We start from the raw sequence: 14,556 nt of genomic DNA on the forward strand, positions 1-14,556 counted from the left end.
ATGGAAGAGCCGTACAACCAGATATTTGAGGCCAATCCCTTTATCAATGGAATCCTCAACCAAAATGTGAGGAAGGAGAAACGTCACCCTCTCACTTTTGACCATAATTCAGGGTCAGGCAGCCACCAAGACCAGCACCATTCATATTCTGGTTTTGGATAAAACACCTGATCTTGCCTATATCACAGAAACCTTCCTCCCTCCAAGACTCCATCCCATGACACCCTTTAGCAAGAAAGTAACCATTAAACGAGTTCTGAATCAGTCTTTCTTCCCAATGTAGTTTTAACAAAAAAAGCTGCAACGTTAAGTAGCTATGGGAGATGACAGTGCAACTGCTCGGGGTCGGTGGGGGAAAAGTGCACTAGTAATGTCCTGGATATACTGGTCTGTTAAGTGTTATTGCTTTTAATATGCAAATGCAAACACTATAATAGAGTATTAATGTCCCAATGTACTGTAGCTTCTTTTAACTTACCGTAATACTAGAAGTGGTGCATGTGAAAAGTGTCTTAAAGGCTGCCACTACAGCAGTGATATTCCCAAGCCAGCATGCGTAGGGCTGGGGGTGGGGAAGGGGAGGGCATCTAGGTATAAGTAACATCTCTCACACCAAACAGGAACTTCTCCACAGTTCGTTGCAATTTGGAAGTGTGATTATTATACCTTGTCTTACAAACACCAAGCACCATTACATATGCACACGGTCACTAATTCCCCTCCCCATATACACGGAGGGTGGCCGAAAGGAAGCATCCCCATGATTTGGGGTATGTTTACACTGGAAAAGGGAGGTGTAACTTCCGGCTTGTGTAGACATACCCCTGCTAGCGCTGATCAAGCTAGTGTGCTAAAAATAGAAACGGAGCCACAGTGGGGCAAGGGGCTCGCCCCTGAGCTGGAGGCTTCTGAAGGGCTTGGGGTCTAGCGGAATTGTGACATCAGAGAGCAAGAGCCACAGCCCTTTGGGTAGGAAGGGATTGGTGCCGAACCCAAGGCTTTGCCAGACACTCAAGGTGGAAGAGGTCTGTGCAAGGCCCCAGCAGGCCCTCCCTCATCAGCAGGCAGAAGCCCTACCCTTCCCCCCAACTCTCTGCTCCTCCAAGGAGACCTCCGGTAGGAACAGGGGAGACCAGAATGCTTCTAAAGGCAACAAATGTAGACAAAAAATAAAGGCCCCAAAGGCTTTTGTAAACATCTTGAGGCAGCAGGAAGGCCCCACCCCTTCCCTTCCCTCCCCTCCCTGGCACTGCGTGTTGCGGGAGGGGGAGGCAGCTTGAAAACATTTTAAAAAACACCTTCAGAACTAAAGCCAACCTATCAGGAGTCCAGGCTGCAGACAGCACCCAGCACAGTGCAACTCAGTGATGCCTCAGTGGGGCATCTCTGCAGCCGTCAGAGAAGGGAGCGGAGACTGGAAAAGCGAGCTGCAGAATGACAGAGTACCCAGGACACAGGCTCTGGGATGGCACCAGTTCCCAACTGGGAGGGGGGGGTGAAGAGCAGAAACAAGGTCTAGAGAGCAGCATCTTTCCTGAACTCTGCTAGGCCCCTGCAAAGCTGGGCTCCCCCTGCCTAAGGGAGGAAGGGCTCCATCAGGGGAACTCCTTCCGCTACATAAACTCAGCCGGCTCGGCTGGGCCCCAGGCTGGGAGGGACAGGGGAGGGTGCTGCTAAGGGGTGGCACTGCCGTGGCAGTGACAAAGGGGGGCCCTCAGCCCTTTGCCGCCCCCCCCCCCCCGATCACACTGCCTGGTAAAAGCAAGAAGGTAAATAAAAAAGCTGCTACATAAAAGCTGTGGCCCAAGGTTCCAGCCCATGTGGCCAGCACACACTGAGCAGAGCCCAGCTGGTGCTCTAGGCCAGGGGGTCGGGCCCCCTCAGGGGGTCACAAGGTTACTACATGGGGGTCGTGAGCTGTCAGCCTCCACCCCAAACCCTGCTTTGCAGCCAGCATTTATAATGGTGTTAAATATATTAAAAAGTGTTTTTAATTTACAAGGGGGGGCGCACTCACAGGCTTGCTGTGTGAAGGGGGTCACATGTACGAGAGTTTGAGAGTCCCTGCTACAGGCTAGGTCAGTGGGCCCCAACCTTTTTGTGGCCAGTAGCACATTCATGTTTTCAGAAGAGTGGGAGGGGTGCCAACAATTTTTAAAGGCTTATTTTGTATTTGTACATTGAATAATATGAAAAGAATATTTAATATACATATGGATCCATAAGATAAAAAGGGTAATTTTACGTGTAGAAGGTAGGAATTAAATTATTCGGCAATTACTCTTTCACTTTACCATGTGAATTTGCTCTTTTTTAATCTACCTGTAAGAAAAATTAAGGCATTTTTACAAAATATCATAAACAGTTTTCATTAACTTTTTAAAAATAAACACTGTTGAACTGCTGGTCCAAATATATTTATTATTCTTACGTTAACATAGAACGAAGCCTGCAGCCCCGGAGTTCTGTCCCCGGCAGATGCGGGGCCGCAGCTTCTCTCCCCTGCTGGGCACTAAGGGGGTGCACATAAACGCCCCGGTGGGTGCCATGGCGCTTGTGGGCACCATGTTGGGGACCACTGAGGGTTCATCTTGGTGGACAGAGCTCACCCATGTCTCTGCTGGGGGGCCACACAGCCCCACCGCTGCTACCAGTCCTTGGAGTCCAGCCAGGGAGGCAGCTGCCAGCGGGTGCGGGCGCAGGGCTGGGACTGGCCCCGGCCCCATGACCAATCCCCTCCAGGCAGTTCCATGTACAGGCTCAGTTCCCCAGCAGCACAGCCGAGGGGGCTCTCCCGCAGCTGCATTGTCAATTATCCAACCCCCCGCCTTCCTTGACGCCCCCTCCCCCGGGACCCCAGCCCCATCTACCCCCCCTTCCCTGCCCCTGCCGCCCCATCCAACCCCTCCTCTCACTCCTGATGCCCCGGACCCCAGCCCCATCCACCCCCTTCCCTGACCCCTGCCGCCCCATCCAACCCCTCCTCTCACTCCTGATGCCCCCGGGACCCCAGCCCCATCCACCCCCTTCCCTGCCCCCTCCAACCCCTCCTCTCACGTCGGCTCCCCCCCCGGGACCCCAGCCCCATCCACCCCCCCTTCCCTGCCCCTGACTGCCCCCTGCCGCCCCATCCAACCCCTCCTCTCACTCCTGATGCCCCCGGGACCCCAGCCCCATCCACCCCCTTCCCTGCCCCTGCCTGCCCCTCCTCTCACCCATCCAACCTCCTCTCACTCCTGATGCCCCTGGGACCCCAGCCCCATCCACCCCCTTCCCTGCCCCCTCCCGCCCCATCCAACCTCCTCTCACTCCTGATGCCCCCGGGACCCCAGCCCCATCCACCCCTTCCCTGCCCCTGCCGCCCCGACCCCATCCCCACACCCAGAGCCCCCACCCCAGCGTGAGGCCTGCGGGAGAGTGAGGGACAGAGGGAGGCGGGGTGGAGCGTGCCGGGGCGGGGCCTGAGAAAGGGGCGGGACACAGGCGTGGCCTAGGGGAAATGGCAGGATCGGGGGGCGGGGCTAGAGGCCGGGCGCGCGGCGTGCCGGGACAGGGGCGGGGCTAGAGGCCGGGCGCGCGGCGTGCCCGGACAGGGGCGGGGCTAGAGGCCGGGCGCGCGGCGTGCCCGGACAGGGGCGGGGCTAGAGGCCGGGCGCGCGGCATGCCGGGACAGGGGCGGGGCTAGAGGCCGGGCGCGCGGCATGCCGGGACAGGGGCGGGGCTAGAGGCCGGGCGCGCGGCGTGCCCGGACAGGGCGGGGCTAGAGGCCGGGCGCGCGGCGTGCCGGGACAGGGCGGGGCTAGAGGCCGGGCGCGCGGCATGCCCGGGACAGGGGCGGGGCTAGAGGCCGGGCGCGCGGCGTGCCGGGACAGGGGCGGGGCTAGAGGCGGGGCGCGCCGGGACAGGGGCGGGGCTAGAGGCCGGGCGCGCGGCATGCCGGGACAGGGGCGGGGCTAGAGGCCGGGCGCGCGGCGTGCCGGGACAGGGGCGGGGCTAGAGGCGGGCGCGCGGCGGACAGGGGCGGGGCTAGAGGCCGGGCGCGCGGCGTGCCGGGACAGGGGCGGGGCTGGTGGCCGGGCGAGCGGCGAGCGGGGCCCGGGGCGGGGCGGGGGGCCGGGCGCGCGGCGTGCCGGGACAGGGGCGGGGCTAGAGGCGGGCGCGCGGCGTGCCCGGACAGGGGCGGGGCTAGAGGCGGGGCGCGCGGCATGCCGGGACAGGGGCGGGGCTAGAGGCCGGGCGCGCGGCGTGCCGGGACAGGGGCGGGGCTAGAGGCCGGGCGCGCGGCGTGCCCGGACAGGGGCGGGGCTGGAGGCCGGGCGCGCGGCATGCCGGGACAGGGGCGGGGCTAACGGCCGGGCGCGCGGCATGCCGGGACAGGGGCGGGGCTGGGCGCCGCGGTAGCCGAGCCGCTCTCGCGGGCCCCACGTGCGCTCCAGGCCCGGTCATGGCGGACACGCCCCGAGGCGGCGGCCTTGGGCGCAAGCGGGGCGGCCCGGGTCGGACCCCGGGCTGGGGGCGCGGCCCCGCCTGGATCCCGACGCCGCGGGCTACTTCCGCCGGGCCGCCGAGAGCCTCCGGGCCGGGCTGGGGCCGGGCAGCGAGCGGGGTGAGCGGGGCGCGCCGGGGTGCACGGCGCTGTACGTCTCTCGCTGGGTGGGGTCCCCCGCCCGGGCTGCTCGTCACCGAGCGGCCGGAGGAGGCGGCGGTGGGAAAACGGGGATAGTGGGGGCGATAATGGCTCGTGCACGGCGCTGTACGTCTCTCGCTGTGTTGTCCATCCCCCCCCAGGTCTGATAGTCACCAACGTGGTGGTGGCGGGGGGTAGTGGGGTCGCTGGGGGGTGCACGGAGCTGTATGTCTTCCACTGTGCCCCCCCCATGTCTGTCACCAATGTGCTGGCGGAGGTGCACGGCGCTGTACATCTCTCGCTGTGTTGTCCCCCCTCCCCAGGTCTGTTCATCACCAATGTGCTGGAGGAGATGGCAGGGGGGATAATGGGAGGTAATGGGGTCACTGGGGGGTTGTGATGCTGCTGCCCGTGGGAGCCAGCTGAGGTCACTCAATTAGCGTGAACTGCAAACAGAATGGGGCAGACAAACCCCAAACGCTGGTGGATCTTCCAATACTTAGAGTTACCAACCAGCCCAAAACAGCTGCTCTAGCACCTCACTGGTTACTCAGAGGTCCAAATAGTGCAGTTCCCTTAAAGTACCCAGCTTAAGGCCTCCGTCCAGACACACACGTCAGATATGATGATGATGATTCCTGAAAATCTTATCATATAAAAAAAAGGTTCTTCTAACCCCGAAGGATCAGCCACACACCCAGGTCCAATTATAACTTAGATCTTACCCCAAATACACACTATAGTCAATTCTTGTTAACTAAGCTAAAATTTATTTAAAAAAGAAAAGAGAGAGAGTGTTGGTTAAAAGATGAATATACAGACAGACTTGAATTCAGTTCTTGAGGTTCAGATCCATATAGCAGAGACGAGCTTGTAGTTGCCAAAAGTCCTCTTAGAAATAGTCCTATAGTCCAATGTCCATATTCAGGGTGGCTCCAGTCAGTGACCGAGGATCTCAGGCCTTATGGCTTAAGATTTCCCCCTCTTGAAACCCAAAGCAGATCTGTGATGAAGAAGGATCGTGCAGGGCTGCCGAGAGTGGGGTCAGGCCCTGGTGAAAAATTTTTTTGGGCCCTCCAGCAAGGGCTGATTGGCTAAACAGGGCCGACGAAGCCGGGCCCTGAGCCCCCTTCCAGACCACCAGGCTCCGGTAATTTGTACACCCCCCCCCACCCCTCGGCCCTGGGATTTTTATACATTTCCAGCAGCCTTTTGGCCTGAGAAAACAATAGGCTTAACTCTCCTTCTCCCAAACATCCTGGCAACTAGCACAGGGTCATTTATCCATAAAACACTTCAGATACAAAAAGAACAGGAGTACATGTGGTCGCAAGTACTCCTGTTCTTTTTGCGGATACAGACTAACAGGGTTGCTACTCAGATACAGGATACCACAACCTTCAAAGAGACATATAGCCAATAATACTATTTCCCTCAAGTATCTTCCTAAATATTACAGTACTACTCCTTTTCTGATCTTTGATTCAAAGCTATAACAATAGACAAGACTTGTTTGCTGACATTATAAGACCTGAGCAAACATCTACCCTTCTATCTCTAACATGCAGGCTGCATTTCAAAGCTCTGTGTATTTACATATATTGCTAACTAGTCTTTATAAAGTTTGCCCATGGGTCAGGTCAGTCTGTGAGTTAATTAACTCTTTCTAGCCCTATGTCACCTTTCAGTGAGATATTCTATTACACTCATAACGTCACGGGGTGCACGGTGCTGTACATCTCTCACTGTGTTCTCCCCTCAAGGTCTGTTTGTCACCAATACACTGGAGGTGGCGGTGGGAGGATACTGGGGGCCAGGAGGTTGCTGGGGAGTGCACAGCGCAGTACGTCTCAGTGTGTTCTCCCCCCAGGTCTGTTCGTCACCAATGTGTTGGAGGAGGCGGTGGGCTCCGCGCTGCCCCTGGCCCTGGACCCTTCTGGCTCCCTGCTGCTCCAGGCCCTGCTGCCTGAGGCCTCACCCGACCAGCTGGCCAAGCTCCTGCGCCCCCTGCTGCCTGCCCTGTCCCAGGCTGCCTGCCACCCTTGTGGTGCCCATGTTCTGGAGGCTGCCCTGCTCCGGGCTCCCCAGCTGCTGGGAGAGGAGGACGCTGGGACGCTGGAGGAGCTGGTGCTGCAGCTGGGGCAGGCCGTGAGGGAGGAGCTGAGGGCCTTCGCCCGGGACCCCCATGCCAGTTTCGTGGTGAGGACCCTGCTGCAGGTACTGGGGGGGGTCCGTGTCGGCTCTGATGCGGCCCGGGGGCTCTCGGGAACAGGTGAGTATTGGTCGAGGCCAGTGTCACTTCCACACACTACCACTGGCGTACAGGGCGGCAGGACGGGGGCACGGGGCAGGGAGGATGGGGAGAATCAAGCGGTGGTTGAGACTGGTGGAAACAGTGGGTGGGGGCTGAGGGGGGGAGAAAGAACAAGAGGGGGCATATTGTGATGGGGCAGGGGACAAGGGACTCAGTAGTGGGGAGACGTACAGGAGCTGCGGGGGACAGTGGGGTCCAGGTGGGAAGGGGAGGGTAAAATGGGACCCGGTGTGTGTGTGGGGGGGGTTGAGACTGAGAAGGGGGTTGGCGTGAGGGGTATGAGGGTCCAGCACAAGGGGGTGTAGGAAGAATGGGGGAACTGATCCCCCATCCCTGGCCTTTCATTCTTTCTGCCCCCTGAATATCCAGTGGCCGTGAGTTCCGCAGGTTAACGACTCAGTGTCGCCCCCTTCGCTGCCTGATGGTCCCCTTCATCCTGCTCTTCCTATCTTGCCCCTCCAGGGCCCCCCGCCCCACGCAAGAAACGGGCTGAAGCCAAGAGCGAGGGGCCGGTGGAGTTTGAAGTCCCGGACTCGTTCCCGGCCCTCCTGCGCGAGTTCATTGCTGCTTTCCAGGAGAACATCGCAGGTGAGCCGACCCCAGCGCCCCCCCGTGGGATTGGGAGCACCCCCCACCACCAGCCCTCCTGCCCCACAGCGCCCCCTGCTGGAGAGCCCCCCCCTCACCCTGTCCGTCTGTCCCCGCCCCAGAGTTCATCACCCACAGAGTCGCCAGCCTCTGCCTGCAGGTGGCACTGGAGGTTTTGCACAGGAAACTGCCTGAGGCCTGCGCTGAGCTGTGCAGCTCTGTGATTGGCTACCTGAGCTCGCGGAACCCCGCCGCTGGATGCAGGTGAGCCTCCTGATTGGTTGTGGCCATGAGGGCTCTGATTGGCTATGGGGTCTATTTGGATAGGCTCTAATTAGGTGTGGAGGTGGGGATGATTAGTGCTGTCTGTAGTGGGTGGAGCAGGTGGCTTGTGATTGGCTCACTGCCTTCTCCCTCCCAGAGTAGTGGGTACTTCCTGATTGGCTGGATGGTGGGCTTGGGGTCATGCGATTGGCTGTGGATTGGACCCATTCTGATTGGCCATGGGGGAATGGCATGTAGTTCGGAAAGGTGGCTGCTTTCTACTTGGGTAGGTGGGTTGTGATTGACAGGTGCCAGTCTTATCTGACTTCTGATTGGGTGCAGGGCATGAGCACGAAGGATGGGTTGTGATTGGCTGAGGTGTGGTCACATGCTTTCTGATTGGTCAGGAAATGAGTCCGGCAAGTTGTGATGATGGGGCAGGGAGGCTGCTTTCTCATTGGTCAGCAGCTGTCTTAGGTGGGTTGTGAATGGCTGGAAGCTGGCTCTATTTTTTTGATTGGTCAGGAGAAGGCCAAGTGGCTGTGATTGGTGATTGTGGCTACGGCTGAGGCTGTGATTAGCTGCTTTCAGATTTGCCAGGAGGCTGGTGATTGGCTGGGTGTGCTCTGATTGGCTGTAAGGGGGTTGGGGTGCCTTCTCATTGGGCCAGGCTGGTGCTGTCTGACTGGCTAACGCCCCCTCGCTCCCTGCAGCCCCCTGCTGGTGTTCCTGAAGGACCCGGTCTGCAGCCGAGTGCTGGACAAGGTGCTGGAGGTGTCGGAGCCGCGGGCGCTGCGGCTGCTCTACCGGCAGCACTTCCGGGGCCAGCTGCGGGCGCTGGCGGGCCACGGGGTGGCCAACTTCACCCTCCAGCGCCTCATCGGGGCCGCGCCCCCCAAGCTGGTCAGTGGGGCCACGGGGGAGGGGGAGGTGTGGGGCGGAGGGCATGGGGCCGATGGTGGGACGTGGGGTGGAGCTGGGGTATCTGGGAGGAGGGGAGGGGGTTGAATGGGGGGGCCACGTGGAGGTAGGTTGCTCCTGGTGGGGGGAGGAGCCAGTGGGTGGGGCTTGGCCACGCCCCCTGATGCCCCCTTTGTTCCCTCGCAGCTGGGGAAGGTGCTGGCGGAGCTGGGCCCTGGCCTGGAGGAGGTGCTGGCCCAGGGGCACGCGGGGGTGGCCACGGCCCTGCTGGGAGCCTGCCGGCGGTGCGGGGCCGGCCAGCAGGAGGCACTGCAGCTGCTTATGGAGGTGAGTAGCCGCTCTCCCCCCAGATCAGCCCCCCCTTCTGCTCTCCTCTCCCCTCGCCTGGCTCTAATCTCGGGCTCCCCCTTCCTGCTCACAGGCCTTCCACTGCTGGGAGCCCCCCACCCGGCAGTCAGCCTGCGCCCCCCTCTTCGCCTCCCTGCTGCCCTACGAGGTGTACTACGCCCCAGGGGAGGGCCAGGAGGCGCAGCCCCCCCTGGAAGAGCAGGTGAGTATGGGGAAAAGGTGAGGGGGGGCACAGATGGAGCTGGGTGGGGGGCAGTGGTCATTCCCCTGGGGCAGTGATCAAGCAGCAGGGGGGGCAGTGGAGGAATTGCAGGGGGCTGGGCTGGCTCTCAGAGGGACTGGGTTATTGGGGGGAGGAGGGAAATGGGGGGGTTAAGGGGAGGGGTGGGGGGGCTAGGAGAGGGTGGATCACTGTTGGAGCAGTGACTGGAGGGTAGGGGCTGGTTGGGATGCCCTCCACCCTTATTCCTTCCCCCTCCTCCCTTCTCTCTCTCAGCCTGATTCCCCGCCTGCCCTGGCCTCAGTTTCCCTCCACGGCTCCCTGCTGCTCCAGCACCTGCTGCACTTCGCTGACCCCTCCCCTGTGCTGCGAAGCCTGGCCGCTCTTCCCCCGCACGACCTGGTCACCCTGGCCTGCAGCCCAGCCGGCAGCCACGTCTACGACGCCCTCCTGGCCAGCCCCTCCGTACCCCGCAAGCCCAGGCGCAAGGTGCTGCGCGGGCTCCAGGTGAGTGTGGGGCCAGGGGCACTGCTGTGGGGAAGCTTGCAGCGCCCGGGCTACGCATCTGACTCTCCCCGCTCGTCCTCAGGGTCACTACGTGTCTCTGGCTTGCAACAAACACGGGAGCAGAGTCCTGGACGCCATCTGGAGCCGGGCCACCCTGCCAGCCAAGAGACAGATTGCCCAGGAACTGGGTAAGAGCCCCCTTCCCGTTCCAACCCTAGCTCCTCTCCCCACCCCAGAGTCCTGTTTGAATCCCAGTTCAGGCCAGTCCATCCTAATCCCTGGACTGGATACAGGATCCTTGATCACTTCCTGTCCTAAACTGGGCTGTTCCTGTGTGCTGCTAAAAGCACCAGTGCCCCACTCAAGAGTTGGCTGCATCTCTCATCCGAATCCATCTGTTCCCTCAGTTGAGCAGGAGCAGCAACTGCGTAATGACCCCTTTGGGCACCACGTGGTGCGGAACTTCGCTCTGACCCATTTCCTGAAGCGCCGGCGAGACTGGGACCGGCACCAAGAGGCGGAGACCAAACGCAGGGAGCTGTTTGCTGAGATTCTGGAGGATTGAATGCTGGGGGGCAGGGACGGGATTGCTGGCCCCTTCGGGCACCAGGAGAGACTCTCCTTCCAACCATAGAGATCCTGGAGGACTGAATGCCAGAGTGGGTGCTGCCCACATCTGCTACCCTAGAGCTTGTGGAAGACTGAATATTAGAGTGGGCGCTGTGGAGTTTTTATGTCCCTCTTGGCTCCTAACCATAGAGACTATAGAGGACTGAATACCAGGAGTGCTGTGTTGGCTCTTATGCTCTCATCTCCTTCTGACCAGAGAGCCTGGAGGACTGAATACCAGAGCGGATGCTGTAGGTGTCTTTATGTCGCTGTTGACTCCTAACCATAGAGAGCTTGGAGGACTGAATGCCAGAGCGGGTGCTGCCTTCATCTGCTCTTACCCATAGAGATTGTGGAACACTGACTAGCAGAATAGGTGCTGCCCACATCTGCTTCTAACCATAGAGATCCTGAAGGCCTGAATGGCAGAGTGGGTACTGTGGAGTTGTAATGTCCTTGTTGGCATCTAAGCATAGAGATGTTGGAGGACTGACTTTGGGTGGTGTCTGTGTTGGGGTCCTTACCCCTATCCACTATCTGTTCTGAACCCATAGAGATCCCGGAGGACTCACCCCCACTAGGGGCCGCTCTGGACTTCCTTTCTCCCTCTTGTCTGCTCCCAACTGCACAGAGGCGTTTACAATCCTGATTTTCTATAAAGGTTTCTATTTCCCTACATGCTCTGCTGCGTGTTCAGTGTGTGTAAGGGAGGTGTGGGGGGGGCTTAGCCAGTGGGGGGACTCTTGTGCCCCAGCCAGCCCCCTTAGCCCCACGGTAACCCCTACACCCCCTTAGCTGCCCCCTCTCTGGCTACTGTTGGTGCCTGGAAAGAGAGGGGTCCGGAAACGAACTTAAATAGCCTTTTTATTGTAATAGCAGCAGCTTCGCGGGTGCACTGAGTTCACGGGGACGGGGTAGGGATGGGGCCAGGCCCAGGGCCTCAGTCTTCATAGTGGCTGAGCTGGGCAGGCTGGTGCCAGGTCTCCACCCCCTCCAGGAGGCGCCGGATGTAACTGGAGGCTCCTAGCAGCAGCTGCCCCATTCCCTGCATCACAGCCGAGACCACTCGCAGCACCTCCCTGCGGGGGGAGAAGGGGGTGAGAGGTGGTGCGGTGCCCCCACAGGGTGGGGTGCTGCCTGTGGGGGGAGCTCCAGGCTCTTGCAGCCTTTGCCTTGCCCACCAGGGATGGACTGGAGTGGCAATGGGGAGCAGGGTGGGGGGCAGGGGTCCCTGCCAGTTGGGGGCGCTGTGGGTTGCGGGGCAGTGCAGATGGCCCTGCCAGCAGGGGGTACTGGGAGGGGGCAGAGGCGGGGTCCCTGCTGTGGGACGGGATTCCTGCTGGCAGGGGGCTCAGGGGGATCAGGGTGAAGGGGCAGGGGCCCTGCCAGTAGGGGGTGCAGGCGGGAGGAGGGTGGGGTCCCTGCCAGTGGGGGGGGGTGGTCGGGGGTGGGGGCTCTCACCCACCTCAGCACCTTCTTGGGGCCCAGGCACTTGAAGTCGCAGCTCATGGAGTAGAGGCCGTAGAACGTGGCCTTCACGTTGAGGCTCCCGAAGAGGTCGCGGGGGCCCAGCTTGTAGACGTCGAAGGTGATGCGGGCGATGTCCTGCCCCTGGCGCGGCCGCTCCCGGCTCCGCCCATAGGCCTGGGCCCCTCCCTGCAGCACAGTGGGGTCATGGGGGAGGGGACCCCCGGCGGCCCCCCAGCTCCCAGCCTGGCCAGCCACTGGCAGGGCGGGGCTAGAGATGTCTGCACTCCCTGCACCCTGGGCTGGCCACTTCCATTAGCTCCACCCCTTAGTGGTAGTGATGTCACCCCCTGAGTTCTGGCCACACCCCTTAGCAGTAGTGATGTCAGACATCCCCCCCCCCAGCTCTGGCCATGCCCCTTCACTTCCCCCCCACCCCCACAACGTCCACCCCATTCCCAGGATCCCTCCCCCCTTTGTCCACTACCCTCTGTGGGGCTCCCCCATCCCCTGCTCCAGGGGGTGAGTGGTGCCCATCCCCCTTTGCTGCTCCTGGGGCGGGGAGGATCTCACTTGGGAGGTGTATGGGAGGGAAGTTGGGTGGGGGTGTGCATATGGGGTGTCGTGTCTCACCTGTGGGGGCAAGATGGGGCTGGGTCTCCCTGGGGTGCTGTATCTAAGGTTTGGGGGTGTCTGGGGAGGATCTCAGGGAGAGGTGTTGTGGATGACGGGTGTGGGGGGGGCCTCAGGTGTCCCATGGGGGTATCATCTTGGACAGGTGTGGTGCATGTCTCTCTCACGGGGGTGGGGGAGGGACTGGGGGTCTCCTGGGGGTGTGTGTGTACAGAGGGACTCTTGGCAGGGATGTAGGGGAATCTCTCTCACTTTGGGGGAGGTCACTCCTGTGTGGAGGAGGAATTGGGGGTTCCCCTGCAGAGGTATATGGGGGGCAGGATGTGTGTGTGGGTCTGTGTGTATGGGGGCCAGGGCATGTGGGGGTCTCCCCTTAGGGGGCATATGTGGGGGTCTCCCTTTAGGGGGCATACTGGGTTGATGTGTTTAGCATCTCCACTGGGGGCAGGGTGTGCATGGGGGCTCCTGGGAGGCGTATGTGGGTCTCCATTGCAGGGGTTTTGGGGGTCTGGGGTCTGTGGGGTCTCCCCTGCGGGGGCTGTATGGGGGATGGGGGAGTCTCTGCCTGGTGGATGGGGGGGACGGGGGATGGGGCAGGGCTCCCTCACCCGTGGGGGGCTCCAGCTCTGTCCGCGGCCCAGCAGCATCAGGGCCGTGTCAGGGGGCAGCGTCTGGAAAAAGGCTTCGCTCTCCACCGCCGTCCCGTCCTCCTCCAGCACCAGCCCCGCCATCCCCGCCACCAGCAGCGCCTCCATCGCCTGTGGGGGGCAGAGTGGTGAGGGGGGAGCATTCTGAGTGTGGGGGGGCAGCGCGTGGGGCGGGGACGCAAGGAGGGCTGTGGGGGGGAGCAGGAACGGGGGGGGGAGCAGTGAGGAGTCAGTGTGGGGCACAGGGGCTGGGGGAGCAAGGAGCTGTAGGTGGGAGCAGCCTGGGGTGGGGAGCAGGGATGGGGTGGCTCAGTTTGGCCCCAGGTCCTGCAGGCTGATGAGTGGGGGAGTGGATGGGGGAGGAGCAGGCTGGCTGGTGGGGGGCAGGGCTGGCTGAGGTGCTGCAGGGTGGCGCTGGGGGTGGCATGGGGGGCAGCAGGAGGGTCTGGCTGGGTGGGGGAAGCAGGGAGGGTCTGAGTGTGAGCAAGTGGGGGTCAGGGGCTAGTGGGGAGCGAGGTGTTTGGGGGTAACAAGGAGTCTGGGGATGGGGTATCAGGAGGAGTGGGGAGGGTCTGGGGGAGCGAGGGATGGGGTCAGGGGGGAGCATGGGGCTCACCTTGCCCAGCAGCTCCCGCCGGGTCCCGGCCACCCGCCCGGCGCGGCCCCTGTGCCGGTGGTCGCAGCGGAAGGGGCGTGGGAGCACGGGGCCCAGACCCGACGGGTCAGCTCTGAGCCGGCGCTGGACACCGACCTGGGGGCGGGAGGGTGAGTGGGGGGTGCTTGGGGTGGGGCAGACCATTGTCATGATTTGGGGGGACAGGGAGGGGGCACCATGGTGGTGGGGGGGCACTGTCCTATTGGTGGGATATGGAGGGGTGAGGGGGTCCAATATCTTGTTAGGAGGGTACCATCCCTGTGGGGCACAGGGTACCTCTTGGGGTGGTAGAAACCATTCTCGAGGGGGTCGGGAGGGGAGAGCCCACCCCCAGGTAGGGAGAACCCCTTCCCTTGCTGGGGGGGAGGGGTCAGGAGGGGACACACCAAGTCACGGAAGGGGGGTGTCAGGATGGAATGGCCCATTCCTTGGAGTAGGAGGAGTTGACACCCCATGTTGTGGGGAGGGGCCCTCCTTGGGGGCGGTGACACCCCCAGCCCTGCCCCCCAGCCTGAGGCTCCCCTTGGCCCCCCAGTTTGGGGGGTCTGAACCCACTCACTGCAGCAGGGAGGAGGGGGCCAGGGCGCTGACGTAGTCCATGGCGTTAGCGGGGTTGGGGGGTCCTTGTCCTGGGGGTCAGGGCGTCTGTCCGGCGTTAGGCTCCCTCGCTCCGTCTGCCACCAGCCAGCCTGGACTCTGGACTCCACGGCTCAGAGGCGGGGAGTGGGGAGGGTGACACACAGTGGGGGGAGGCAA

The 14,556-nt window shown here is 61.7% G+C and overlaps 2 protein-coding genes across 2 annotated transcripts; one reads left to right on the plus strand and one right to left on the minus strand.

Moving 5' to 3' along the window:
- NOP9 (NOP9 nucleolar protein) lies at positions 1 to 11,076 on the plus strand. The gene is made up of 11 exons (XM_039498769.1): positions 1 to 66; positions 4,402 to 4,606; positions 6,498 to 6,899; positions 7,404 to 7,529; positions 7,652 to 7,793; positions 8,507 to 8,696; positions 8,901 to 9,041; positions 9,136 to 9,264; positions 9,559 to 9,789; positions 9,872 to 9,977; positions 10,197 to 11,076. The coding sequence occupies exons 1-11, from the start codon at positions 1 to 3 to the stop codon at positions 10,352 to 10,354; spliced, it is 1,896 nt and encodes a 631-aa protein (XP_039354703.1). The 3' UTR covers positions 10,355 to 11,076.
- Positions 11,077 to 11,314: 238 nt separating this feature from the next.
- CIDEB (cell death inducing DFFA like effector b) lies at positions 11,315 to 14,494 on the minus strand. Its single transcript, XM_039499495.1, is given in 6 exon segments — positions 11,315 to 11,477; positions 11,864 to 12,054; positions 13,107 to 13,256; positions 13,762 to 13,853; positions 13,856 to 13,896; positions 14,360 to 14,494. Coding segments are annotated over 6 exon segments (654 nt in total). The 5' UTR covers positions 14,401 to 14,494; the 3' UTR covers positions 11,315 to 11,338.
- Between the last annotated feature and the right edge of the window lie 62 nt (positions 14,495 to 14,556).

Source organism: Mauremys reevesii, linkage group 13, assembly GCF_016161935.1.
Source record: "Mauremys reevesii isolate NIE-2019 linkage group 13, ASM1616193v1, whole genome shotgun sequence".
In the NCBI taxonomy this organism is placed as follows: Eukaryota; Metazoa; Chordata; order Testudines; family Geoemydidae; genus Mauremys; species Mauremys reevesii.

Coding starts and splice junctions, on each gene's coding strand:
- NOP9 (XM_039498769.1), top strand. CDS start 1: ATGGAAGAGCCGTACAACCAGATATTTGAGGCCAATCCCTTTATCAAT. Junction 7,794..8,506: donor AACCCCGCCGCTGGATGCAG/GTGAGCCTCCTG, acceptor CGCTCCCTGCAG/CCCCCTGCTGGTGTTCCTGA. Junction 9,978..10,196: donor ACAGATTGCCCAGGAACTGG/GTAAGAGCCCCC, acceptor CTGTTCCCTCAG/TTGAGCAGGAGCAGCAACTG.